The sequence below is a fragment of the Triturus cristatus genome, chromosome 11, assembly GCF_964204655.1.
Source record: "Triturus cristatus chromosome 11, aTriCri1.1, whole genome shotgun sequence".
In the NCBI taxonomy this organism is placed as follows: domain Eukaryota; kingdom Metazoa; phylum Chordata; class Amphibia; order Caudata; family Salamandridae; genus Triturus; species Triturus cristatus.
In genome coordinates this window covers 1,150,331,985-1,150,359,825 of record NC_140594.1, presented here as the reverse complement: position 1 = coordinate 1,150,359,825, position 27,841 = coordinate 1,150,331,985, and the positions used below count along the sequence as shown (strand labels likewise).

General features: G+C 46.1%; 1 protein-coding gene across 1 annotated transcript in view; it reads left to right on the top strand.

The window, feature by feature from the left end:
* The window catches only part of LOC146788619 (uncharacterized), a 1,185,638-nt gene that overhangs the window by 850,219 nt on the left and 307,578 nt on the right, over nt 1–27,841 (top strand). The window contains exon 42 of the mRNA XM_085635786.1: nt 5,819–5,952. Coding sequence (XP_085491912.1) covers nt 5,819–5,952 — 134 coding nt within the window. The remainder of the gene's footprint in view (nt 1–5,818; nt 5,953–27,841) is intronic.

The window sequence follows — 27,841 nt, the reverse complement described above, 5'->3', positions numbered from 1 at the left end:
ACGCAATATCACAAAGTAATTCCAACAGCTTATGTATATTTGTAAATTGGTGCATAGTATTGAGTAGTGTGCGTGTTTAATAAATGTACTCTCACTTTTATAAAGCAAAGTACAGACTTGACAATCAATTATTGAGTGTTATTGCTGCGCACCTGTAATGGCCATTACTAGCCCACACTACCTCCCTTGAGTAAGCCTCAGACTGCTCTGCAACGCAACCCTCTGAGAGCCAGGCACTACAATTGGGTGTTTGGTTCCCAGTGAAGGACAAATGTAGTCATGTTATTTGTGCAGACCTCACAGATGCTGCCTCATTTTCCAACAGTTACTGATGAAGATCAGCAGACAGAGAGTGAACATCTCCCAGACCTCCTCTCTTACAGCTTCCAAGATGGGTGAGTGGATGGAGTTGTCTACTCAGACACCCCCTCTGCCCAACAGCAAGCTGATTGCGCAGGTTTTACAACAGTATGCACAGCTCTTTTCCTTGGCCCCTGGTCAGACACCCTGGTGTACCCATGATGTGGACACTGAAGACAGCTTGCCTGTCAAAACAAAAATCTATCGCCAGTCTGACCAAGTCAAGGAAAGCATGAAAGCTGAAGTCAGCAAGATGTTGGAGTTGGGGATCATTGGGCCTTTTGAGAGTCTCTGGGACAGCCAGTGGTCCTAGTTCCCATACCTCATCCACAGAATGGAAAGAGAGACATTAGTTCTTCTGTGTACTACAGAGGCCTCAATGCTGTTACCAAGACAGATGCACACCCCTTCCCCAGGGCTGATGAATTGATAGACAAGTTAGGGGTTGCCCAATACCTAAGTGACTTAACTGCAAGGTACTGGCAGATTGGAATGGCCCCTGGAGCAAAAGAAAAGACAGCCTTTACACCTGATGGGCACTTCCGGTTTACTGTGATGCCCTTTGGTCTAAGGAATGCCCCTGCCACCTTCCAAAGGTTGGCAAATCAAGGGGCATATCAGCAAGCAGGTGTAACAAAATTATCGCCGCTTTTGCGTCCGTTTTCGGACGAAAAGCGGCGATAATTTATATCACCTTATCTGCAAGGTCACGCTATCGCGTGAAACCTTGCCTTATCTCCATTTCCCTTAACGCCCATCTTTGCATCTCTAATGAGATGCAAAGTGGGCGTTCCTCCCCAGGATAACGGGAGAAATGTCTCTAAGCGACATTTCTCCTATTATCAAGCCTCACGCAAAGCAGCATAGCGACAGGAAAAGTAGCGATAACCTCTGTTATCGCTACTTTCCTTACGCCTGCTTTGAAACTGACTTAGCCATGATATCCTATGGAAGGTGGATATCATGGCTAAGTATGTGAGGCCCTATCAGCAAGCTATCGCCAAACTTCGTGAGATTATCGCTGGGTTTCCAGCGATAATCACACGTTTGGCAGTTAGCACTAGGATTTTTATCGCTTTTGAGATAAGCGTTGCTAATAGCACGCTATCTCAGTGATAAAAATCCACGCTAGCCGATGATAATTATCCTAGCGCTAAGTGCGCTTAGCGATAATTATCGCCGGTTGTTGCTGATATGCCCCCAGTACTTGCTGGAATGGAAGGCTTTAGAGCAGCTGATGATGTTTTTTTTTTTTTTTTGTCCTCATTCGCCACCAATCTCACTTCACTACGCATCAATAAGCTCTGTACCAAACTCAGCAAGCTGGGAGAGGGTGGACAAGTATGTATAGAAGCCCACTTACAGGTACTAGAAGTCTGCTAGGATGCCAGTGATAGATCAACAGAGATAACTCTCATGCCAAGCTCCAAGAACTGGGGACCCCTACAATAAGGTAGGGAGCACACAGCATAGCCCGGAGAGTGTTGAGGTAGTATAATCATAGGACTCATGGGGGAAAAAAAAACCCTCACACACTTCCTGGGCCCCAACCGAGAAGTAACAAGTTCCAGAATGCCAACTTCTTCTTGCTGCAAGATCTAACAAGATCGAGTTTAGAAACTGCAACAGATGATGATAACCAGTCTGAGAAGATGGGAGGGGAAGGATCTGCCCAACTTTTGCAGATTTCTCTCCTGGCCAACAAGATGAGATAAAAAATCAATGATCTAGGAGGGCCCGTTACTTCATCTGAAAGTCCAAAAATGATAAGGGACAAATCAATATAGATTGGGGAACTCAAGATCCTTGACAAGAAGCGACCAACTTCCTCCCAAAAGGTCTCCAGAGCGGGGAATTTTTTAAACAAGTGGATGTCCGAGGCTGAGGGCAACCCACATTTCTTGCAACAGACCGGAGGACCCGAAGAGATTGTTGAGAGCTTCAGTGGAGAGAAGTAGGCCCGATGAATAGTATACAGGTGATTTCTCTTCAGCCATGCAGGTTTTACCGTCTCATATAAAAGCTTACACAAACTCTGATACAGATGATCCCAATTTTGTGCAGGTAGGGAACCCCCCCACAGTTCCTCCGCAAGCTTAAATTCACCATCTACAGAATCTGCAATGGCGCGATACCAAAATGAGACTTCCCTTCTCCCACATGGCTTAGACACCAACAGTTGTTCCAGAAAGGAACTTTCCCCCTCAAAATTCCTATGATCAAGCTTAGATTGGGCCCAGCTTTCCAACTGGAGATATTTAAACCTGGAGAGACCCTCACCGACTTTAGCTTTAAGCAGCTGATGTTGTTGTTGCATTTAGCTCTTCCTGGGAGGATCACCTGGTCCACCTGGTGAATGTTTTACAGGCCCTACAAACTGCGGGCCTCACTATCAAGGCATCCAAGTGCCAGATAGGGCAGGAAACTGTTGTGTTATTGGGCCACCTTGTAGGCCAAGTCCAACCCCTTCAACTCAAAATCCAGACCATTCTGGGTTGGGTAGCTCCAACTCAGTCCCAAGTCAGGGCGTGCCTTGGCTCGGGTTACTATAGGAGGTTTTGAAGGGATATGGGTCCATTGTCACTCCCCTCACAGAACTCACTGCCAACAAGATGCCTAAGAAAGTTAACGGGACAGTTGGCTGCCAAAAGGCTTTTGACACCCTAAAATCTCAGTCCCCTCCATCTTGAAGATGAGGGGACTCAGCCAATTGGGAAGAGGCTCATGCCCCCTCCCACTGGAGGATGGCATAATAGGGGGTGTACCCACTCCAAGCAGAGAACCCTTTGGTTCTACCTGCTCACCCCATCTGATAGAGACATCTAGCCGCAGATTCCTTAACTTTAAACTCCCCTCAGGCACCAGTCTGGATCCGGAAATTTTTCAGCAGTACCTCTGTGCGCCAGGAGATGGCAATGTATGGCTCCGCTGTGACGTTGTCTCTGGATAAGACATCAGTGGAGCCATATAAGTCCCCTCCGGTATGCGGACGTCTGTTCCTTCTTTTCCCCGCTGCAACGCGGATCCGGAAAAGCCGTTCCTTCTGTTTTTGTCCTACTTCGATGCCTTTTTGCGTCTTGGAACAGTGTTCCTATGCCTTCGGGTTTTAAGACGTGCAAGACCTGTACTCAACAGATGTCAGATACGGATCTACATTCCATCTGTATGTGGTGCTTAGGAGAGCACCACAACTTCGAGGTGTGCAACGCCTGTAAGAGGCTGAAGCCTGAGTCCTTGCGGGAAAGTCAAATTAAGTTGCTGACAGCGGGGTTCTCCCGACCAGAGTCCAGACGATGTCGATCTCCTTCCTGCTCTGAAGTTCGTGCGTGGGGCCATTCAAGGAGCCGTCCCCATGGGCATCGCTCATCCAAGTCGCAGGAATCCAATTGGGAGGGATCAAGGTCTCATAGGTCTTCGGCAGGAAGAGAGAAGATGGACTGAAGAGCCTTGCTGAGCCAGGAAGAAGAGGACAACAACCACCGTGGCCCTAGCCCTACCGGCCTGTCCCATCTACGACCTGCTTACAGCAAGAACCCTGGTGAGTCTTGCAGTCAGCATCCCCAGAGCCCGGAGGACCTGCCCTGTGACCCTTTTACAGATTCTGTCTCCCATGAACTCGATTTGCTCCCAGACTCACCTCCAGAGTCTGTATTCCTGTGACCAACTTACCTGTCCAGCCAGTGGTCGCCTTCAGGAAGTCTCCATGCCCGAGCCTGCAGCAATTTTGCACAACCGAAGATCTCCATTGCAAAGCACAGGGTCCCCAACATCAGTTTTGCACCCTGCACCCAGCTACCCCAGTGCCGTTGGTGGTGCAGCTCCTGTGCTGGTCGTTGGCCCCTGCAGTGCTGACCTTAACCCCAGGAGCTTTGCTCCCACACCTGAGTGACCTGCTTGTATGAAGTCCCTAACTGAAGGCCCTCTTACTCCCTTTGGCTAACATTGGGCCCCAGCACTCTGCACCCAGACTCCCCAGTGCAGCTGGTGGTGCAACATGAGTGCCCATCTAGGCTGTGGGGAACCTTGATTCTAATCCCCAAAACTCACCCTCTTAAGTTGTGTACTTAGTTGTGAAACTGCTAACACTTTTTCTTCATAGGAACCCATGTAAAGAGATATTGGGCCTAAAAAGGTCTAAGTGTTGAACTGTGTTGTATGAAGAAAAGAGAATTATATTGCAAAGTATAAAAAGTCGTACTTACCTTGTATTTAGAGATCCTTAGGTGTGATATCTAGGCATAACAATCCAATACGCAAAGTAATCCAAAAGTAATCCAAGAGTAATAAAAAGTAATTACTTTGTAGTTTAAACTGTTTCCAAAAGCATATACAACACTTTAACAATTGCACTTTCAAAAACAACTGCATTTCCTTGAAGAGTCTTGCATTTGATGAACAAGTTATTTACCTTTGGTAACTCATTATCCGATAGAGACTCTATCTAGCTGCAGATTCCTTACCTTTGAATTTCCCAGGCGTCAGGCTGGATCCGGAAACATTTGCTGAGCAATACCCTTGCATGCGATGTTGGGTGGCGCCTGTATAGGTGACCGTAATGTCACTTTCGGTGCCAACGATGCCAATGTGCAGAACTGTACAAAGCCACCCAAAGCTATGCACTAAGGGAGAGCAGTAAAATGTATAATATTATATGTGATGGGAAATACAGCTCCTAATTTTGTGAAGGGTCCTGCTCCACATATAACTATGATGTATTAGGTGTAGAGACCCACTCTGCTATCTTCCTAGGTGTAGGAACCCACTCTGCTATCTTCCACTTTTCATTCCTGTGCATATTTATAGGGTGGACTCAATACGTTTAAGCATACAAAGTGACATTGGCAAAGTCATTCTTGACATCCAGCTAAAGAATCAAACATACACATAATCATAGGCCAGTTTTCCAACTACTTCTATATTAGAACATTGGAATGTTGAGTGCTCCATTGAAGCAATGGAGTGCTCCGGGCTTCTAATGGCTGTTAGAAGCCCGAAGCATCAGCATTCTAATGTTTGTACACAGCTCTTGATGTCAACAAAGGCCTCACTTAACCCAAGGATTCACCCCCCCCCCCGCCCCAGGCTCTGTGAGGTCTTGTATTTACAATTTAGAACATTGAATGTTCTTATAGCCTCAGTGCCCCCGTAGCAGGCTCTAACGGCCATTAAGGGCCCTTCGGCTCAGGCCTTTAATGCTGGAGCGGGCCTTTAATGGCCGGTACAGCCCCCATGTCAGACTCTAAAGCTATATTGAAAGATGTCTATGAAAGAAGCTACAAAGGAAGATTTCCTCTCTCTTAAGTTTGCCCACAGAAGGGATAACTTACAGAAACTGGGAACCTTAGAAATATTCGAAACTAATAACCCAAGCAAATAAAACAAATACAGAAATATCAATTTTTTTACTGATCGGACCAATTGTGCATCATATACTGAAAGGTTATGTTATTTGTTCCAGCTGTTCAGCTTTACCCCTATGGATTGAGTGCCGGTGACACAGAATTTGTTCAGAGGACCACAAATTTCAATTCACGTCTTTTTAAACCTGACATTGGATTCCCATTTGGAAGACACCTGTACACTTCTCTATATGTGAGTCTATACTGATTGCTTGTTGCATGCATAACATTTGCCATCCTTTAATTAAACAGCTACTAACAAATATGCTATAGAAGTAGGAATGTGTTTAATCTTTAATATCAGTTCAAAAGACATAAAAAAGTCACCTTTGTTGTGCTTTGAACGCTTAGGATGATACATCGACACAAGCAAGCTGAAACTTTCCAGGTGTTTTATAACATGCCTCACTATTTTCTGCATAAAGTACATTACTCATGTGGGCAGTAAGTCTATTGAGTGGGACAAGATTGCAAGGGTGGTTCATAAATTCAGATAATCATACCGGGGTCAATACAGAAAGCGATTCAGGAGTGTGTGAAGTAGTACTCCTGTAGCACAACTTCTCATACTCTCAAATGCTATTGTGAATTGGCCCCAAAATATCTATAATTGTACTATTTATGGGATATTTATGTACAAATAGTAAGGGCTGTGCCCCTTTTACACTTATACTAATAAGGAGTTGGTCATTATGAACCAAGTCAAACAGGTGTTTAGGAGTATGTGAAGCACTTCTGTATTGCTAATTCTCATACTCATGAATGTCTTTGTGAATTGGCCCTTTCCCATATGCCCCTGCTGTGGTGTGACCATTTGCTGGAAGAAACATGTAGTGTTGGCAGAAGATCTATGCAAGGTAGGCAAGTTGGCATTTTTTTCAGTTATTCAAAGATAATCCTCCAGAACAGGGGCATGATTTTGGAATACAAAAAAAATCAATATTCTTGGCGAGCTGGTGTATTTCTCACAGCACGTGTGGGGCATTCTTTTTTCTTTTTCTAGTAAAAAGAATGGCTACCTTGGAGCTTTACGGTCCACTCTAAACAGAGATGGCTTTGTGATGCCAAATCAGATGATGGTCCAATTACAGTAAAGTTGTCTCTGACGGCAAGGCCAAGTATTGCCCACCTGTCAATAACAGAACAGTTCCTCTTCCTCAAAATTAAGGGGCAGATTTATGTTAGACTTGCGCCACTTTTACGCCGCCGATGCGTCACTTTTGTGACGCAACGGCGGCGTAAACCCTGCGCCACGTTGCGCCCTATTTACATCGTGACGCATCTATGGAGATGCGTCAAGGTGTAAAGCCCTGCGCCACATTAAACCTGCGTCAGGTTTAATGTATGCAGGGTGGGCGTTCCATCGGAAAAAGCCTCGGAAAAGTGACGCAGTGAAATCTACAAGATTTCACTCAGTCACTATTCCGACGCTGCTGCGTCAAAACCTTGCGCCTGCTTGAAGCAGGCGTAAGGCATGATGCAGCATGTTAGGTATGGGCAGCCCCTAAACATTGCTGGAGTTGCGTCGTGCTTGCGACACGACTCCAGCAATGCGCCGCCCTTACACCATCAGATGCGTCACGCATCTGTTTATCCTTGCGCCACGATGCGCTGCATTGTAAATGCAGCGCATCTGTGGTGGCGCAAGGGTAAACTTGTGTGACGCATCTTTCCTGGCGCATCCCTGCTGATTTGCAGGGATGCGCCAGGAAACATAAATCTGCCCCTAAGTATGACAAGCATTTGCAATGCAATAGGTTTCGCATTTACGCGAGTTTGAGATATTGGCAAAGTAAATGACAATGCGTTTTTTTTATGTTTTGGTTTTTAAAACATAATTAAAGGCATTATCATTTAAAATGCTAATAGCTAAAACTCTTGCAAATGCGAGACTTTTTGCATTCCAAATGCTTGTTAGTGTCTGGAGTTGTACAAAGTGCTATTCATAAATTAAAAAGTAAACCAGGAGAGAAGGGCTGGAGGGGCGATGATTGGGTGAAAACAAGTGCTTGTGTTTTTAGCTGATCCTCGTTAGTCAGTCAGTCAGTCAGAAATCTTTATTCGGCTGAATTCCAAGCCATAGAAAAGTACATCATAGAAGAAAAGCATTTCTGGTTAAAAAACACAATGGAATTAATAGAGTTACAAACATCAGATAGAAATTCCGTAAATTAAAAGGAACAATTTACAAATGTCCAGATAGCAATCTCATAAGATGAATACTACAGAGGCATATAAGCACAGCGATGTTTAAACTAGAGATGGTAAAAGGACAGGAAAGGAGCATCTTCATGCATAATACTTATTGGCAACAGTTTCAAAAATCATCATTACTCAATGTGGGAAGCAATCCCATGCTAAGGAATCTGAAATCCTAGGCACAAATTATAATCGAATACATTGAAATCATTTCCCAACAATATTACGGAGCCAAACTGCAGTAGAAATATAATTATAGACCATTAGGCAAATAAATTCATCTTTTAAAAGCTGAAGATAGTGCAAAGCAGCCTGACGTTTTCTTATATTTAGGAATTTTATAAGTGGTATTAAAAAAAGCGCGTCTTGGGTTAATATAAAGTTTACAAAAAAACATGAAATGCGACGTGCTCTGTACTGCTTCTGAGTCGCATGGACATGCATTCAATTTGGCAACAGAGAATACGGTATGAAACCAAGAGATGAGAGATGCCAAGCCTGAACCTAATAAGATAATACAATTTAGCATGGCTAAAATAAAAGGAGAGGTAAGGCTCAGTACCTAGAGAGCAAACTAGAAGCCAGTGATTAATGTACAAGTTACTTACCTTCGGTAACGATGTATATGTAAGAAACATTAGTAGTGATAGATTCCTTACCTTAGAATTACCCCCAGGCATCAGACTGGATCCGGAAAGTTTTTCGTCAGCAGTACCCCTGCCGAGATGACGTCGTGGCAGCTACTTAGACGCCACCCTCGCGTGCTGACGTCAGTTCTGTACACAACTTTCCACGCCAGGAACGCAGAGCCATGCAAGATCCTGACCACTGGTGCCTTGAAACTAGGCCCCTGAAAGGGATGACTTTAACCCTAGAAATCAGTTCGCAGAATGGGGAGGATAGGTGGGGCGGTAAGGAACCTATCACTACTAATGTTTCTCAGAGATATATCGTTACCGAAGGTAAGTAACTTGTGCATCTGAAAGAAACACGTAGTGATAGATTCCTTACCTTAAAATAGATACCCCAGCAATACCAACCCAGGTGGTGGGTCTGCGAACCAAGATCACACCAGAAAGTCCTGAATAACAGAACGGGCAAAGAAGCCGTCTCTTCGGACTTGGCTGTCCAGGCAGTAATGCTTGGTAAACCTGTGCAGCGAGGCCCACGTAGCTGCCTGACAGATGTCATGCAAGGGAACTCCCTGTCCCAAAGCAGTAGTGACTGCCATCGCCCTGGTAGAATGGGCGCGCAGCCCCATCGGAGGCTCCTTTTTAGCCAAAGAATAACAAGCCTTTATGCACAGAATGACTCACCGAGAGATGGTCCGCTTGTGCAAGGCCCGACCTTTCTTGGCGCCCACGTAGCCAACAAAGAGCTGGTAATCCACCCGGAACTGTTGTGTGCGATCCAGGTAGAATGAGAGTGCACGTTTTGTGTCCAGACGGTGGAGCCTCTCTTCCTCTTTTGAGGGATGTGGAGGCGGAAAGAAGGTGGGCAAAGTGATTGTTTGCCCGATATAAAAGGCAGTGACAACCTTTGGCAGAAAAGATGGACGAGTCCTTAGAACCACTTTGTCCGGATGGACAGAGAGAAAAGGAGGTTTAGAAGAAAGAGCTTGGAGCTCACTCACTCTTTTGGCAGAGGTGATGGCCACCAGGAAAGCTGTCTTTAAAGTGAGAAGACGAAGAGGACAGTTGTGAAGTGGCTCAAAGGGAGCACACATCAGATATGTCAGAACCAGGTTCAAGTCCCACTGAGGCATTATGAAAGGAACAGGAGGGAAAAGGTGAGTAATGCCTTTTAAGAATCTATTTACAACAGGAGACTTGAAAAGGGAAGGCTGATCTGAAAGCCGTAAAAAGGCTGAAATAGCCAAGCGGTAGCCCTTGATAGTGTCCAGAGCAGAGTCCTGCTGGGCCAAAGAAAGGAGGAATAGAAGGACCTGTGAAAGAGGGGCAGAAAGGGGATCCACAGACTTTGCTGTGCACCATGCCACAAACTTATTCCACCGGCTGGCGTATACTGTCTTGGAGGGACGCCTGGCTGCCAAGATTACATCACAAACTTCGGGAGGCAGGTCAAAAGAAGTCAACTGCCGCCGCTCAGTCTCCACGCAAGGAGGTGGAGACTGTACAGGTTTGGGTGGAGGACCGTCCCCCGTTGCTGCGACAGAAGATCCTCCCGAAGAGGCAGGCAGCCCGGGGGATCGATAGCCAAGCTGAGTAGCTCGGTATACCACACTCTTCGAGCCCAGTCTGGAGCCACAAGAATGATTTGGGCTCAGTCGCGCTTGATCTTCTTCAGCACTCTGGGTAGAAGTGGTATAGGCGGAAAGGTGTATAGTAGACCGCAACTCCACTCGCGACGAAAAGCGTCGCCTAACGAGTGCCGCCTTGGAAATTCCAACACGCAGAACTGATGACATTGCGCGTTCTCTTCTCCAAACCAAATCTCCCCACTGCTGAAAGAGACCTTGCACAGCTAATGGGGGGTGCCTACCACACTCCTTTTTTGGCTGTATTCAATTGAGGAGTTTTTTTTAGTTATTGAATTAGATTCAATGTGTGCTGTTGAGTGCTTGCAGTCCAGCCTCTAGACCAGTGCTAATGTAGTATAGAGTAGGTGCAGAAGAAGTCTGCGCCCCTCACCGCAATGTTAAATAGTCCCTAAGGTTTCAATCTCTGGTGAGTAGAAATAACCATGTAAACCAAAATCTCTTTCTTTATGTCATGTCCTGACACAATTTATTATATCAACTTTTCAAATGTTAACTTTGTGAGTAATCACCTGCAATATTAAATTCAAATACAACTACAAGCAAAGCATATTACATCATATGCAGTACAAATTTCATCATTATACATTTGTTCACAAAGCTACAAACAATAGAAAAAGAGCCCAATGCATTTCGGGAAGAGTCCCTTCCTCCGGGGCTTATGATTTGCATGTTCTGTATGTGCTTCTTATCAAGCATTCTTCAAGACCTTCTGCTGGAACAGCAAATAATGCAATGGTTTATAAATGATCTTCACAAAGATACCATATATGCTGTATACAAAATGCCAACATTATAGTGTTTGTGCTTGCTGCCACTATCTTCATTTAGTGATGTTGGTGCTAGAAGTGCTAGAAAACGTGACTGTTAGAGAAAGAAAGAAAAAAAGAAAGAAAGAAAGAAATCGCAAACCACCATTGCCCCGGTACTACATTTGATGTAACAATTCAAGATTAAAATCATATTGAAAGTCAACGCGCATGCGAATCAGATGTGGATTACTCGAAAAGACTTGAGTATAAGTTACTTAGGTTATAGCAAGAAAGTTAACTCATGCCTTCATGCGGTCTGAAAGGTGCTCAGGGTTAAGAACGTGTTGTGCTTATTGCGTCCAAAAGCGGATTTATACCTTAATTAATGCGTAAAACTGAAGGAACAAATGCCACTTGAGGTATCTCAATTCGGTAAATAGTAATCTGTGGAAAATCGTACTGATCACTAAGTTTGTGTGCTTGAATGTGTGTGTGAACAAGTTTGATAAACTACAGTGATAACATCCAATTACCAGCTGAATGTTCTCAAACTCTCTGTGTCAGCCAGCGCGTGTGTGAAAGAGACCTTGTGCCACGTCCGAGTTCAGACGCAATTTGTTATCCATCATGCACTGGCTGCTGAGTTCGTCCGCCCTGGCGTTCAGAGAACCTGCCAGGTGTTAAAAAACCAGGGAAATGCCCTGATGTTCCAGCCATGTCCAGAGATGCAGAGCCTCTTGACATAGGGTCCATTACCCCACCCGCCCTGTTGGTTGCAGTAACACATGGCAGTGGTGTTGTCTGTGAACACCTGCACTACTCTCCCCTTGACACAGGGAAGGAATGCCTTCAGTGCAAGTCGGATCGCCCGAATCTCCAGATGATTGATACGGAGCTGGGACTCCACCGGAGACCAGAGTCTTCTGATCTCCGCCTCTCCCATGTGACCGCCCCATCCCAGAAGTGACGCGTCCATCACAACTGAGTGTTCCGGTTGGGGAAGGGAGAGGGATCTGCCAGTGGCCCAATCGCGATTCGTGATACACCACTGCAATTGTCCTGCAGTGCCCTCCGAGATCGGCACGTGATCGGACAGGTTGCCCTGATGCTGTGCCCACTGGAACTTCAGGTCCCACTGCAGAGCCCGCATATGCCATCATCCACTAACAGTATGCAGGAGGCCATTAGGTCCAGTAGCCAGAGGGTCATCCTGACGAAAACCTGGGATAAAGGCTAAAAGATCGGAATCATAGCCTGAATATCCCGGACTCACTGCTCGGGAGGATAAACCCGAACTGCACCGAGTCCAGAACTGCTCCGACGAAGAGGAGCTTCTAAGAGGGAATCAGGTGCGAATTCGGCACGTTGATGGAGAACCCTAGCAAATGCAGGAGGTTGGCCGTACTCTGGAGGTGGGAGACGACTGCATGAGGCGAGCCTGCCTTCAACAACCAGTCGTTGAGACAGGGGAAGACTGGAACCCCTGATCTGCGCAGATCAGCTGCGACCACCGCCATCACTTTCGTGAATATCCGAGGGACGCTGGTAAGGCCAAAAGGGAGCACGGTGAACTGAAAGTGCTCGTGGCCTACCGTGATCCGCAGGTAATGCCGGTGGGCCAGCAGGACGGGGATATGAAAGTAAGCGTCCTGCAAGTCCAACGCTACCATCCAGTCTTGCGAGTCTACGGCAAACAAGACCTGAGCAAGTGTAAGCATCTTGAGCTTCTCCTTCCGGAGGAAGCGATTGACGTTCCGAAGGTCTAAGATAGGATGCAGACCCTTGTCCTTCTTGGGGACCAGAAAGTAGTGAGAATAACAACCACAACCTACTTCTGGCCCAGAAATGCGCTCGATGGCCCCCTTGGCCAAGAGGGCCGTGACTTCCTGCTGAACAAGCGCAAGATGGTCCCCCGACATGCGGTGGTACTGAGGTGGCATGGCGGGGGGGAAGTATCAAAGGGAAGCGAGTAGCCCCTTTCCGGATCCAGTCTGACACCTGGGGGTAATTCTAAGGTAAGGAATCTATCGCTCCGTGTTTTTTTCAGATAACCCTTTTTTTGCCATCTTCTGAGTATCCCTTGATATTTTGATGATATTTCCTGGATTATCGAAACAATCCGACAATCCCAAATTCTTCAGCTGAGCTTAGACATAAGAAATCCAGGGTATTTTATTCACCCACTCCAATTTTAAACAGTCTGTAATAACAGCATGGTTCAGGACTGCTTCTTCCTTTACCCAAATGTTATACCACAGTAATAGAGGAGCTAGTTGTATGCGAAAGGACAGGGGGATCACGCCAAGCTCGCTGTGGTTAATAGTGGCGGCAGTACTTGTTGGAACAGTCAACAAGCGTTTCAAAAACATATTCTCGGCTCTCTGTAAGCCTGCAATGTTACAAAACCCCATACTCCAAAGTTGCAGCACACGTGCGTGCCTTATAGATTTCAATATTTACTTTTATTGGACGGGAGCCTAGTTTTTTAGTAAATCTAAAGATGGCCTCCAGATTTTGATTGAACCCCCTAGTCCTTGCCTCTACTAAGTGAAGCCAAGTGCTTTTTGAATCGAAAAGAAATCTTAAATCAGAGAAAGTAGGCACATAAAACAGTTTCTCATTGTTTGTAAAACATGTCTTTACAATTGTAGGAGATTTACCCACCACCATGATGTTGGATTTCGCTACATTGGTCTTCAGGCCAAGGTCATTCATAAAATTATTAAAACAAGTTAAAAGCCCTTGCAACCCCACCCCAGTTCTGTTCATTAAAACACTGTCATCTACATATAATAATGCCGGTAACAACCTTCGGCCTATCTGGGGAGCATCCACATTCCCATTTTTAATGTGACTTTCTAAGTCGTTTATATACAGACAGAATAAAAATGGGGCAAGAACGCAGCCCTGGCGGACCTCACTGCTCATTTTAATCGGGGCAGTGAGTTCCCCACCTGCTCCATAGCGAACTCTCCCCGTGACATCCTGATACATAGCTGCTAAAAAATGCACGATGGCTGGTTCAATACCCAGTACGAGCATCTTCTCCCAAAGCCTCCCTCTCTGCACCCAGTCAAAGGCAGTTGTCAAGTCCATGAACCCTAAATAAAGGGATCCAGGCTTGGCTATGGTGTATTTGCCTATAACCAGATGCTGGTTGAGGCACTGTTCTACCGTGCCCATGCCTCTCCTGAAACCGTATTGGATATCCGAGAACTTACCGTTTTCTGTTACCCAGGCCTCCAGCCTTTCTAAAATTACTCTGCCCTTGATCTTGCAGGTGCAGTCAATTAAAGATATTAGCCGGTAACATTTAGGATCCGCCCTGTCACCTTTTTTTAAAGATGTGAACAATTGTCACAGATCTCCAGGAGTCGCGGGGTCCCTGAGCCACATAGCAACTTAGGATGTTTGTTAGCAGCGGGAGCCACAGGGGTGTGTTGGCTAGAAACAAATCTGTGGGGATACCGTCAGGGCCAGGGGCCTTGTTCCTCACTGTCTGGGTTAAGGCCCTGTCCTCCTCATCTAATGTTGCAGGTGCCATAGTTATTGCCCCATATTTAATGTTAATGCTAAAATCGGGATCACTACCGATTTTATAGAGGCCCGAAAAATGTTCGACAAAAGTCTCGGGCATAATTGCCACATCAATTTTGCCACTATAGGTACCATTGAAATGATCCTCGTTAGTTTGCATGCAATTAACGAGGATCAGCTGAAAACAGAAGTGCTATTTAAACAAAGACACAACTTTTTCCCCCATGTAGAGTTATTATTGGGGGCTGCTTACCTTCCCCGCGTCCTGTGGAAGTTCACAGATCCTTCCTTTTGCTCCTCCCCCTCATCCATGGCATAGCTGCGAGCCTTAAAGTGATGAAGACGGGTGTTGGGCAGGAGCACTGGCTGCAACCGGAGTTGAGATAGCACCTTGTGTGCTGCAGCCTGCAGAGGCAGAGGTTGTGAGGGCTGCCCCAATATTGAAAAAAAACCACACAAAAAACGCAAACACTATAAAGCGGACACTGTGTCCAGTGAAAAAAAAAACAAGGTACACGAAAGGCATTGATAGAGGAAGGATGAGGGAGGGAGGGGGAACAATGGCGCCTGCAGATTTCTTGAACGCGAGGCGTATATACAACGGGGGAACTGGGGGAAGCATATTTAGGTGAAAGCGCGGCATGGGGAGCATTATAAAAAAATACTTTAAGGTAAATACGGCGAGCCGCATATATAAATAAAGCCGCGCTTGCCATGAAACTGAAAGTGCAGGTTAAAAAAACTGTAGGCATTTGACATCGTAATTGAAACATGAAGGAGGGAGGGGGAAGCAGCTATAGCACAGGGAGCGAGCGTTCTGCAGTCAGCTGTGAAGCAAGTAATTAAATAAAAACAGAGTACACAGTGCCTGCAATAGGAGAAATCATTCAAGAAAATAGTGCTCTCAGACCAAATAAAACACACGAGTAACAACACAAAGAGAAGGTCCAGTCCTCATGGAAGATTACAAATGTAGGCAAGGTGGTATTAAGGAGGGACAACTAAGCCTATTGACCAAGGAAAAGCCACAGTTTCCAAAGGACAATGACACGTGCCAATGAAAAATATGGGCAGATAGTGGGCGGGGCTTTAAGTCCATACTCTAATACAGCATGCCTCGCAGAGCAGCGCACGCGCTGCCCAGGCTTGACCTAAAAAAGGAACGCTGAGAGCTATCTGTGAAGGGCCCTGCCTCACAACCTTTCATTTGCATCTTCAGTCTCACTGCTTAACTTGCCAGAGTTAACTTGCCAGTGGACGCTTTCTAGTTTTACTGATACTATTTGGTTTGACTTCTGCATCAGTGATGTTTCAGTGTGTTGTGCAGAAACTGTTAAATGTTTCCAGGATGATATGCTAGTGTGCAAACAGGAACATAATGGCATTTTGAGGAAGGCACTAACCAAGCTGGGGTAGTCCTGATTCACAATATGTATGTAAAGTACAAATTGGCAGTGAAGGTAGAGTATTTACGACAGGAGAGAGGGAGTAGAACTCAAGAAGTTGTTGGAAATCATCAAAATAGCCCTAAGCCTTTGAAATCCTTTCTCTGGTTGCAGGAATGCTATGCTAAATTTGGTGATTTTTTTTTTTGCAGCTAAACTGGACCCTTAAGGACATGAATGAAAAAGGGAGAGATGTGTGTGGGTTGCAAGCGTGCAAAGAAGCATTCAGCGACATAAAGAGAGTTGAAAAGGAAGCACTGGCTTTTAGATTGGGAGTTCAATATTTCAAAACGTAGTGTGTGGAACCGCTTTTGAATTAGTAACAGATTACTAGCCAATTGTGGATTACTTACCATGAAGGATGCAACTAAGGAACTCCCTGCATTGCTAAGTGGTTGCCTCGACTGCAAGTCATTCAAAATTATAGGCTTGATTTAGAGTTTGGCAAACACATGAGGAATATCCCATTTGCCTTATTACAAGTGCCAAAGGATATTCATCCTTTGTAGTTAGATGGACGGGATATCAATCAAGTGTATGAGGGACTAACCCATTTCCCAAACTCTGAATCAGTTCTTAACTAAGTATGTTCGAGGGATAAGAAAAATGAATTCCAACAGTTTGTCAGGGCTACCCCTAGATGTTGAGGGATCGGAAGAGGATGGTGTAAAAAGAACATGGATTGGTGGTGGCAGAGATAGGCCACACGTGTCAAGGGGCCATATCGGAGGCAGAATGGAGAATCCAGGGGTCTGGTGCCTGGATTATTCAAGAATTGATTAAACATCTGATATAAAGCATTGCATGAATGTGCAGATTTGAATTGTTACAAACTAGTGTGATTGGAAAAGTCCATACATGGCAATCTGGTGAGAAGACGGGACGGATTGGTGGTACTATAAACCTTGTGAGGCAGGTTGATGAAACAGATGCATGAAGGACATAGTAGAATGTCCTCCATGAAGAGGAGAGCTCGATTTGACTTCTAGTGTCTGGACATGGAGGATGAGGTAAAGGGGTCTGTAAGGGAATGTACTGCATGTGACCGCATTGATAAATCACATGTGGCAAATGACACTCCAGTAGTTCCTGTACACTATATGTGCTTGGCAAAATATTTGAAATGGAAATAGGTGGTCGTTTCACTGTCAGGGTTTTGAAGGAAAATATACAATTGTGTTGGTTGGTAATTATTCAAAGTGGCCAGAGGTAGGATCTTTGACAGATATCAAGTTGGCAAACATAGTGAACTTTTTACAAAGAAGAGGGAGATATGCCCACAGAAAATTATGAATGACAACAGACTTCAGTTCTTACAGGAGGAATTTAAGAATGTCTAGCAAGAACAAGGAATAAAGCAATATTGGACTGTGTTGCACCATCCTCATGAGAACAGGTTGGTGGCACACTTCAATGTTGCTGGGCGTGTGTGTGCGGATGTAACTCTGCACAGTTCATTTCTGTTGAGGGCAGAGTACCATCCATTGCAGTCTCTCCTGTATGGATGAGTCGGGTATCTATTTGTCAACTGGATGAGGTACAGCTAACTGAAGTGGTGCCTCAGAGACAAAACAATTAAGAGAGATGGGAAACTTCAGCCGGTGAGAAGATGGTGCAAGGAGGGGAATATCGTGTGAATGGGAGTTGTAAGTTCAAGGAAAAAAGAACGTCGGGTGTTCAGATCCCAAATGCGTAGCTTAAATGAAATGAAACAGTGTAGTGCTAGATGAAGGTACAAAATGGAATATGAGAAGAGTGGCAAGGTGCAGTGTCTGGAGTGAAACCATTGGGAGAAATGAAGCATTGTTTCCTAATCCTAAGGATGGAAATGACACAACCAGGACCAGGTGTAAGAAGACCCAGAAGTTCTTTATGGTATACTAACATGTCATATTGTACTTGGCTTTTTACCCCCATCCGGTAATCTTTCCTGCTAAGAGCTAGCCTGTCTAAGCACGGTTTCCTGGCAGCAAGCTTATTTTATTCCTCCAGTAATTTTCAAAATTTTCAATGTAAGAAAGGCTTAATGTTTTGTGGGTCTTTATTTACATTTAGTCTCTAAAAGGGTGCTATCTCCTAAGTATGTTATAGCCTAAACATGTTGCACTTCTTTAAGATACGTAGAACCATCTGTTGACATTATAATTGCCGGGTTCTGGCAAAGGCAGTTGGATTGTGGTTGCTGCCAGAGGTGAATGTTGAATACTTATCCTTCTCAACAAAAAATATTTCTTATTCTTCACCCTCAGAGTACTGAGAGTCATTTCAACATTAGACATCTGCCAAATGTTTGTAGCTGTCATTTTACCACAAATCTCTAACCTAGGCTGTTAGTTTTGTGGTTATGTGGCTGAATGAATTGCTATATTATTTGGAAGACATTATAAAAACTTATCAAATTATATTTTACTAGCTTTTTCTAGTTAAAAATATTGACAATGTTTCTGCCCACTACACTTTTTGGAGGATGTTGTTAAAATGTATGCGACCCTTTAAGGATTGGTTCAATAAAGAAAGTTTACTTTAGAATTGTTATACCACATTCCAGCAATCTGTTGGGGTCTTTCAGCTAGCTGCTGCTGCTGAGGACTCACTGCAGTAAATCTTCTCTCGCAGGGGATTTCTTTGTATAGTCATAAGCGCTGAATAGTCCCGCCCATGCACGTTGTTGTATATATATCTTCTTAAGTGTAGATTCTTGCCTTTCTTCAGGAAGGACTGCAAAGACACTTAAGAAAAAGAGACAGATTATGCAGCCTATTTAACTAGGCTACACTGGCCAGGCTCTTCATACTGAAGTAAAAAAGGGGGCCAGAATAAGTACATTTGAGATAATTTTAATGTCAGTCAGTAAAAATATCTCTCACAAACCCTTTTTTATCTTTATGATGGAGATGAAAGGAGCAGGGCAGAGTAGCCTCATAGGCTGTCATATGTCTAAAAAAAGAACACCGTGCCTTTAAGGGACCAGACACCACCAGTATTCCATCATGCAGGGCAGGTGGAAGTTACTTCAGTTCTTTTTTCCAGCTCCTGCTGACAGGATCCTGGAGCATTGAGCTCGACCAAAAGTGTTTTTTTTCTTTAAAATTCTTCATTGAATTTCAACTTTTAGTGTTTCACTTGACGTTTTTTGTCTCTCCCTGCCTTTATCAGTTGATTTCTGACAGTAATTAGGAGCATTTTGTCAAGAAATGCCGTCCCTCTTTGACAAATGTGCAGCTTGTGGGAGAAAGAAGGTCAGGACAGACCCTCATGAGGTCTGTATCATCTGTATTCCAGAGGATCATGTTCCTAGATCTTATCAACATTGTAGGAACTTCACCAAACGTACCCTGAGAGACTGGGAGAAGATTTGTCTCCATGGGATCCCCTTCCGAATGTCGAGGACTTCGACGTCAAGAAGAGGTATGGTGACGGTATGCTTGCTGTCGAGTCTAGGCACCACATCGACCAAGCACCGTAGAATTAGGTGAAGACTCCAAGCAGGTCTCCGTTGAGACACCGGCAGCAAAGATCGAGGCATGGACGCTGGTCGCGGTTGAGACGAACACTGAGATCGACGTCGAGTCACCGAAGATCGCCGTCGAGGCAAGCTTGAAGTTCGATGTCGAGGCCCTTCCAAGTGTCGAGACGCCGTCGACACTTGCCATCGACAAACAGGTCGATGCCGAGACAATCGACATCGAAATCTCTATCTTCATCTCCCAGGCTTGAGGAGATCAGGAAAAAGAGGAGACGCGTCCATATGTCACTGGACTCAGACTGTTACAGGACATACTCCCCATTGTTGCAGCATTCACCAGTGCTGCCTTTGTCTCCTCCACCACAGCCTCCTCACTCTCCTCCTCCTCCTACTCCTACTCCTACTCCTCCTACTCCTCCTCCTCCACCACCTCCTACTCCACCACCACCACCTCCAGCTCAAGTAACACCATGGAGATCAAGGTCAAGATCACGCCATCGTTCTAGACATCATCGCCATCATCATGCCTCTCTGCACTCTTCTACTTCGTCTCAAAGATCTCGTCACCGTTGTCATTGTCATACATAGTCAAGATCTTCTACATCTACGGGTTAATACTCTCCCATGCTGGCTGACTCTCCACCGCCATGAATCTCACCAGTGGACGATGTCTCTACCTTTCAGGAAGTACTAATATGGGGTGCTACAAAACTAAATATACCCTTATTGGTGCCAATTCCGAGAACATAACTCATTTTTGAAACCCTTACAGAAAAATCTATTGGTAGACCCATGTTGCCTCTGGTGCCAGGCCTCCTTGAACCAGCCATGGAGCTCTTCCTCACCCCAGCATCAGTCAAGACAGCGCCTTCTAGACTTCACAAGAAGTATCGTCCTCCAGAGCAGGATCCAGCGTTCCTCCGCTCTGATCCGGCACCTAATTCTGTAATTGTGGTAGCAGCTAGAAAACAACATGCCACTACTCCTTCATCCAGGGTCCCTCCGGACAAAGAAATCATAGATTATACTCTATGGACCACAAGATGTGTGGAACAGCTGCAACGTCCATGAAGGCAGCTAGCGCCACTGCCTTGCTAGGCAGGTAAGATAGAGCCCTTTGGGAGTCCTTAAATCAATTTCTGGAACATAAGCCCAGGGACAAGAAGGAAGATTTGATGGAAATCCTAAATGAAGGCCTAATGGTTTCAAAGCAGTACAAAAGGGGGTGGTGATGGACGGAGCATCAGAACCAATCAAACACTCACACCCAGTCAACAGATCTGGGTTTGATCCATCACTATTCTTTAGCCTACTCTGTCACCCCAGTTCAGAGATGGCCATATGCAAATCAGTCTGACCCTGTGCCTCATGGGAACAGTCTAGCCCGAACTGCCAAGCCATACCTTCCCTGGACCGGAAACAAGCTTCCTAGGACCGGTTTCTGGCATTTCAGCCGTCTTCAGCCAGGCTTGCTTGAATCCAGTGGCAAAGTGAGCAAGGGACTCACGTCTGAGCATACCCTGCCAACTTATGGCTAACAAAGCAGTACAAAACCAGGTAATTAGTGCAGCAGCGTACTCTTCATTACTAGCCGCTCATTAATACTGCCATGGGATAGGTCTCCGGCTGCAATCGTGGCTGCGTCTCACCTCTCTCAAGCCAGAGGCGCAGGAAAGGATTTAAAACCTACGCTTTTCTGGTACTTCTCTCTTTGGAGCCCACGCTGATGAGGAAACTGAATGAAGGCTGAGATGGAGACCCTTAAGGCTGTTGGCCTAGAAAGACCTAGGGATCAGAGAAAATCTTTCCGGCCTTATCAACGACGTTTCTCGTCTCCGAGAGGACACTCTTCCTCATGGTACCAAAGTCACCAACAGGGAGGCTCCCAGCCACAACAACGACCTTACCAGTCGTATCAGCGACGACCGCCAAGAGGAAGATCTTCCCAGCAACACCCTCAAGGGGGTAAACAGCCTGCTGGGCCAAAGCCCTGAAGCGTCACTTCCCCCCCTGCTCTGTTCCCCACTCCAGTGGGGGGAAGCACTGCCCGACAGAGTGGCAAAATATAACAAAAGACTCTTGGGTGCTGAATATTGTGCGCAATGGATATTGCCTGCAGTTCATCAGTCCTCCACCTTCCATTCCTCCGAAGCCAACCAACTTCCAGCTTCCTCTCTTACGAGCGGAGGTCAACATCCTTTTACAGAACTTGGCGGTGGTACCAGTTCCTCACCAACAACGAGGACAAGGAATTTATTCCAGACACTTCCTTATCAAGAAGAAAGACAAAAACAAATTCATGGCCATTCTAGACATCAAGACAGCAAACAAGTGGATTCGGTGAGAAAAGTTCAGGATGCTGGATCTACACCAAATTTATCTTCAACTACATCAAGGAGATTGGCTTTGCTTAATCGACCTTCAAGATGCGTACTTTCATATTCCAATTTCCAGAAAGAATTGCAAGTTCTTAAGGTTCATGGTGGGACAGGACCATTACCAGTACCGGTTCCTCCCATTTGGTCTGAAATCAGCACCCAGAACATTCTCCAAATGCATGGCAGTAGTCGCTGCCCATCTCCAGAGACACATGGCATTTGTCTATCCATATCTGAACGAATGGCTCATCAAGGCCTCCTTGCCTCAAGAAGGGCTTCAGATCAATCTCGACAAGTCCATCTCTACCCCAGTACAGATCTTGCATTATCTAGGTGCCTCGATCGACACAGTAAAGGCAAAAGTGTTTCCTTTGGAGGAGAGAGGCTTATCAATCCTTCTGAAATGTCAGACGCTCATGAAAGCTTCCCATCCAACAGTCAGGACAGTCGCCTCTCTCCTCAGCTCGATGGCTTTGTGCATATTCCTGACAACGAATGCCTGGCTACACATGACACCTCTGCAGGAATGTCTCGAGGATCAATGGGTTCCAAATGATGGAGAACTGGGAGGACAGGATACAACTATCCCTCCATGTGAAGTTGTCACTCAAATGGTGGTGCTCCCCATCCAATCTTTTCCAGGGCACTCCGTTCCATCAGGAGATCCCTCCTCAGACTATTGTCACAGATGCATTGTTGCTGGGCTCGGCAGGGCATATGTGCCATCTCCAGATACATATCTCTTCCAACATTCTTCCAGTATCCCTGCACTCCAGCGGAAAGAATCCTTCATTCCCTGGATGGAAAGGTAGTTCTTAAGTTCTACCTAGATAACACTTAGAGCATTCGTAAGTCACAACAGCTTTTGGAACCTTTGGCCGAGTCCGTACAGGGCTAGGTACTTCAAAACAGTCCATTTCAAGATGGATCGTCTCTTGCATTCTCTTATGTTATCAGAAAGCTAACAAAAGCCTTTCAGCTGAACCTAAGGCTCATTCTACTATAGGGAAGGCGGCCACTATGGCTCTATTATGTAATATCCCAATTCCAGAGATCTGTAAAGCAGCTCCCTGGAAGTCAGTACACACATTTACAAAACATTACTGCTTAGATTCTGATGCTAGAGCAGATGCTCAAGTAGGGCATGCTTCACTCAGAAAGGTTTTTTCTTAATTCCTTGGCATTCGCCTCTGTCTGTTTCGCCGCATTCTTTGGGATGGGCTTGCTAGTCTATTCAGCCCTTATGGCTATACATGGAAATCCCCTGTGAGAGAAGGAATGGTTTCTTACCTGTAATGTCTTATCTCTCGCAGGGGAATTTCCATGATAGTAATAAGCGACTCTCCCTCCTCCCCAGCGTATTAGACAGGGGAATTGTCTTTCTACATATCTATTATCAAAAGCTTCCAAAAAGAACTGAAGTAACTGCCACCTGCTCTGCATCATAGGATTCTGGTGGTGCCTGGTCCCTTAAAGGCACAGTGTTCATTTTTAGACATATAATGACAGCCTATGAGGCTACTCTGCCCTGCTCCTTTCATCTCTTTCATAAAGATAAAAAAAGAGTTTTTGAGAGATATTTCTACTGACTGATATTAAAATTATCTCAAATTTACTTATTCTAGCCCCCTTTTTTCTCTTCAGTATGAAGAGCCTGGCCAGTGTAACCTAGTTAAATAGGCTGCATAATCTGTCTCTATTTCTTAAGTGTCTTTACAGGCCTTCCTGAAGAAAGGCAAAAATCTACACATAGGAAGATATATAAACAACAACTACTCCGGTATCCCCGCGCATGGGTGATACTATTCAGCGCTTATGACTATCATGGATATTCCCCTGCAAGAGAAAAGAAGTTACAGGTAAGAAACCATTTCTTGTATTTCATCAGAAGCATATGGAATTTCTTTCAGCATTTATGGCGACAGGTTTGCTGATCTGTGGGGGTCGTGCACAAGTATTTGTGTTATCCACTTGCAGAGAATATAGGGGCAACTTCACTCACATCATCCACTCCAGCGATGGGGTGCTTCACTTTCAGGATTGTATTTACTGTCTGTACCCAGACCATAGGGCAGTAAATTGTAAAATATGCCGCACTTTTTCAACAAAGGCTTTGCGAGACCGTGAGGCGCATCTCTTGACCTGGCTCCAGAAGCTTAAGTCAAGGAAGGAACCAGTCTCCAGTGACAGTGATGAGGCATCTTCTACATCTTCCAGGAGGTCTGTAAAAAGGGGTAGGTCTTCTCCTTCACCTTCTGAAGACCATCCCAGTAAGGCCTTGAAAAAGACCTCTCATAGGTCTGAAAGGCGTAGTCCTGGTGAATCTCCTCACCAAGGTGTAAAGGAGAGGGAAAGACTGTCAGCAGAAGTAATATTTGAGAGGAAATCTAGCTCTGTTCCTCCATCTTCTCCTCCAGCAGCTCCAAAAGCCTTCAAAAAGCCCTCATCTCTCTCTTCTGATGGCAAGTCTGGGAAAAAAGTTCACTCGTCAACGACGTTGTCATCAACTCGGTCGACGAAGACGTCAGAGGTATAGTCCAAGTCTTCTTCACTTCTGGCTCCGTCGACGGGCTCGTCGTCTGTGATTTCCTCGTCTCTGGCGTCAACGCTTCAGCAACGACTTCGACGCCGGTGGTGGCTTTGTTGTCGACGATGGAGTCGACGACGAGGATGACGACGATGGTGACGATGGCAACCACGTCTACGACAACGACGAAGATGGGGGCATTGGCTGCTGTGGTGACGACGGTCTGGACGATGGCTCTGTCGAAGACCTCCATATCTTCGTCGACGACTCTGTCATCATCGTTGACGGTCCCGTCGACGACCTCGTCGACAAAAGAAAAAATTACCATTTCAATCAGAAAACGCCAAATAACACCTGAGATGACTTCCCCCAGGAGGATGACTCCTCTACCTCCTGCACTCCTCCTCGAAGAAGAGAGATCTGAAGAGGATGATGGACCGTATGGCTATGCGGATAACCCTTCTCAATTGCACGTCAAGTGCCGGGACACAGACTCTGATGGGGAATACGTGGAGGAACAGCAATATGAGCCTCCCTCGAATTATCAGGAGGACTACCAACAGGAGATGGTCTCTATCCCTTCCTCCCCACTAGCCAACTTGCAGTCTATGCTTTTGGACTATAGACGGAGATTCTCAACACAATCTCCGGCTCCAGTTGCGGTGCCAGTTACAGCTGTTCCGCCTGCACTGCCTGCTACCCCTCAATTGCCACAGCCTCAGCCACTGCCTTTGGCTCGGGATGCACCACCTATCGTGCCTCTCATTCAGGATGACACCTCTGATGAGGACCAGGGCGTCACTATACCAGATCCAGATGCAGAGTGGGATGACTATGTAATTCCTGATCTGGCTTCTCCTTTCACCAGCGCCTGTTGATTCTCCCCCTGCAGACATATGGGGTTTCTATAATTTGATGGATAGGGCCGCTAAGAGATTTGAACTGCCCATGCCCACGGTGCAGTCTGAATGCTTCCTTTATGACTTCAAGGAGCTTTACAAGAAATCAGTTTGGTCTATTCCTATCGTTGGTCACGTCTGGGATTAGGGGCTTAAAGTGATGCAAAGTCCAGCCACGGTGATTCCGGTACTGCCTCGCCTGGAAAAGAAATATAAGGCTCCTGACGATAGCCTGGCCTGCTTGGTCAGCCAGCCTAAACCGGACTCTGTCATTTTTCAGGCTGCCCAAATAAAGTCCAGAAATCCTTTTGCTCCCCTCAAGACACCTCCAGATAAAGAGGGCAGACACCTCGATAACGCCGGCAAGAGGTTTTCCTCCATGTCCAGCCTGTTGGTCAGGGCTGCGAACGCCTTAACGATACTTGGTCACTTAGATCGCCAGATGTGGTGCAACCTTTCCCCCTATCTGGATCAATTGCCAGAAGATGCAAAAATGGAAGCGAAGAAGATTCTTCAAGAGGGTGAGAAAACCTCTTCTGAAGTCACGGACTGTGCAATGGACATTGCAACAACTGCGTTCCGCTCCCTTGCGGGCACTGCTGTCCTTTGGGAAACATATTGATGATGCGCTCCATGACATAACGAAAGACACGGAAACCTCTAAATCCTAAGGGACATTGCAGTACCGCAAGGTTCCCTTCCGTGGAGCCAGAGGTAGAGGTAATGCCACGTACAGAGGAGGATACCAGCTACAACGGTATTCTTCATATGGATCAAACTCTCAATCTTACCGGCCGAATTATAACCAGCGGCAAAATCAATCATCCTCTTTCTCTAGGTCTAACAACAGAGGAAGACAAGGATGCCACGGGAGGGACTCCTCTAAGCGTCAATAGCGGCTTGCTCTTACTACTGTCCCTTCTCCTCCTGTAACACCAGTGGGAGGCAGAATTTCAAATTACTTCCACAACTGGCAGCAAATAACATCGGATCGTTGGGTTCTGAAGATCATTCAATGCGGCCATACTCTGGAATTTGTCCATGCACCACCTTCCAAGCCCCCTCGCGCACTGTGTCAAAACATCTCCGTCTTCTACTGTTGGAAGTCCATCAAATGCTCCATAAGGGGGCGATAGAGCCGGTTCCTCTCTCTCAACGGGGAGAGGGTTTCTACTCCCGGTTCTTCCTGGTCTGGAAGACTTTAGAAAAGTGGTGCCCTATTCTAGATCTGAGGGAGCTCAACACCTATCTCATCAAACAATCATTTCGAATGGGTACACTGCAGGACATCCTTTGTCTTCTCAACTCAGGGGATTACATGGCCACATTGGATCTAGAGGACGCATACTTTCATGTAGTCATCCATCCAGCCCACAGGAGGTTTCTGCGCTTCACAGTAGCTAAGAGCCACTTTCAGTTCAAGGTCCTGCCTTTTGGACTCAGATCTGCTCCGCGGATCTTTACAAAAGTATTAGCTCCCATGGCAGCTTTTTTACGAAAACAACAGCATTAGGTTTTCTCTTACCTGGACGACTGGTTGTTGAAGGCTTCTACCAAGCACGCGGCAGATGAATCAGTCGCGGGGTGCACACGCCTTTTCGACAATCTCGGTCTGACTCTCAACACAGAAAAGTCGACTCTCTGTCCATCCAGAACAGCCCAATTCCTGGGAGCCATTCTGGACACGCCCCTCAACAAAGCCTTTTCGACCCTGGAGAGGCAAGAAAAGCTGATGGCCATGGCCCGTCTACTTTTAAAAAGACAGTCACTTTCAGTTTGCCTCTACAAGTCCCACTTAGGGTCCATTTCCTCCTGCATTCCTCTAATTCCTCACTGCAGGTTGCGGATGCACCCTCTCCTGGAGGAGCTGGACTTGCAGTGGCGCCAAGTGGACAGATCCTTCGAAGACAAGATCTTTGTTACCGTGTCCATGAGGGACGACGCATCATGGTGGACAAACGAGGAGAATATTTCTCAGGGTCTCTCCTGCAGAATCACCCCAGCTCCTCAGATAATAACTACAGACGCCTCGCTGGAGGGCTGGGGAGCGGTCTTGCAAGACCTTCATGTAAGCGGCCGTTGGCCCCCAACATCGTCTTCTACATATCAATCTGCTGGAGATCAGGGCGATTCGCCTGGCCTCGCAGACTTTTCTTCCGCGGATACAGCAGTCTGCAGTTCTAGTACGTAAAGGCGATACGACGGCCGTGCATTACAGAAACAAGGAAGGCAGCACCAGATCTCATCTTTTGTCACAAGAAGCCCAGACAATTTGGAAATGGGCTATCCAGCAGGGGATATCGCCAGCACCTTCCAGGCGGTCTCAACGAGAGGGTGGACATGCTGAGCAGACTGAAATCAGTCAGCCACAAATGGGAACTAGACCAGTCCACTCTGGAAGAGGTTTTTCGCCTATGGGGCAGGCCTTCCATAGACCTCTTTGCCACGCCAGAGAACAAGAAATGCTTCGCAAGCAGGCTTCACCATCCGGGATCATTGGGGAATGCGCTTTCGATGGCCTGCTCAGGTGCATTTGTTTACACTTTTCCCCCCATTCCGCTGATCCCCAGGCTTCTCAGGAAGCCCAAGGCAGAACCTTGC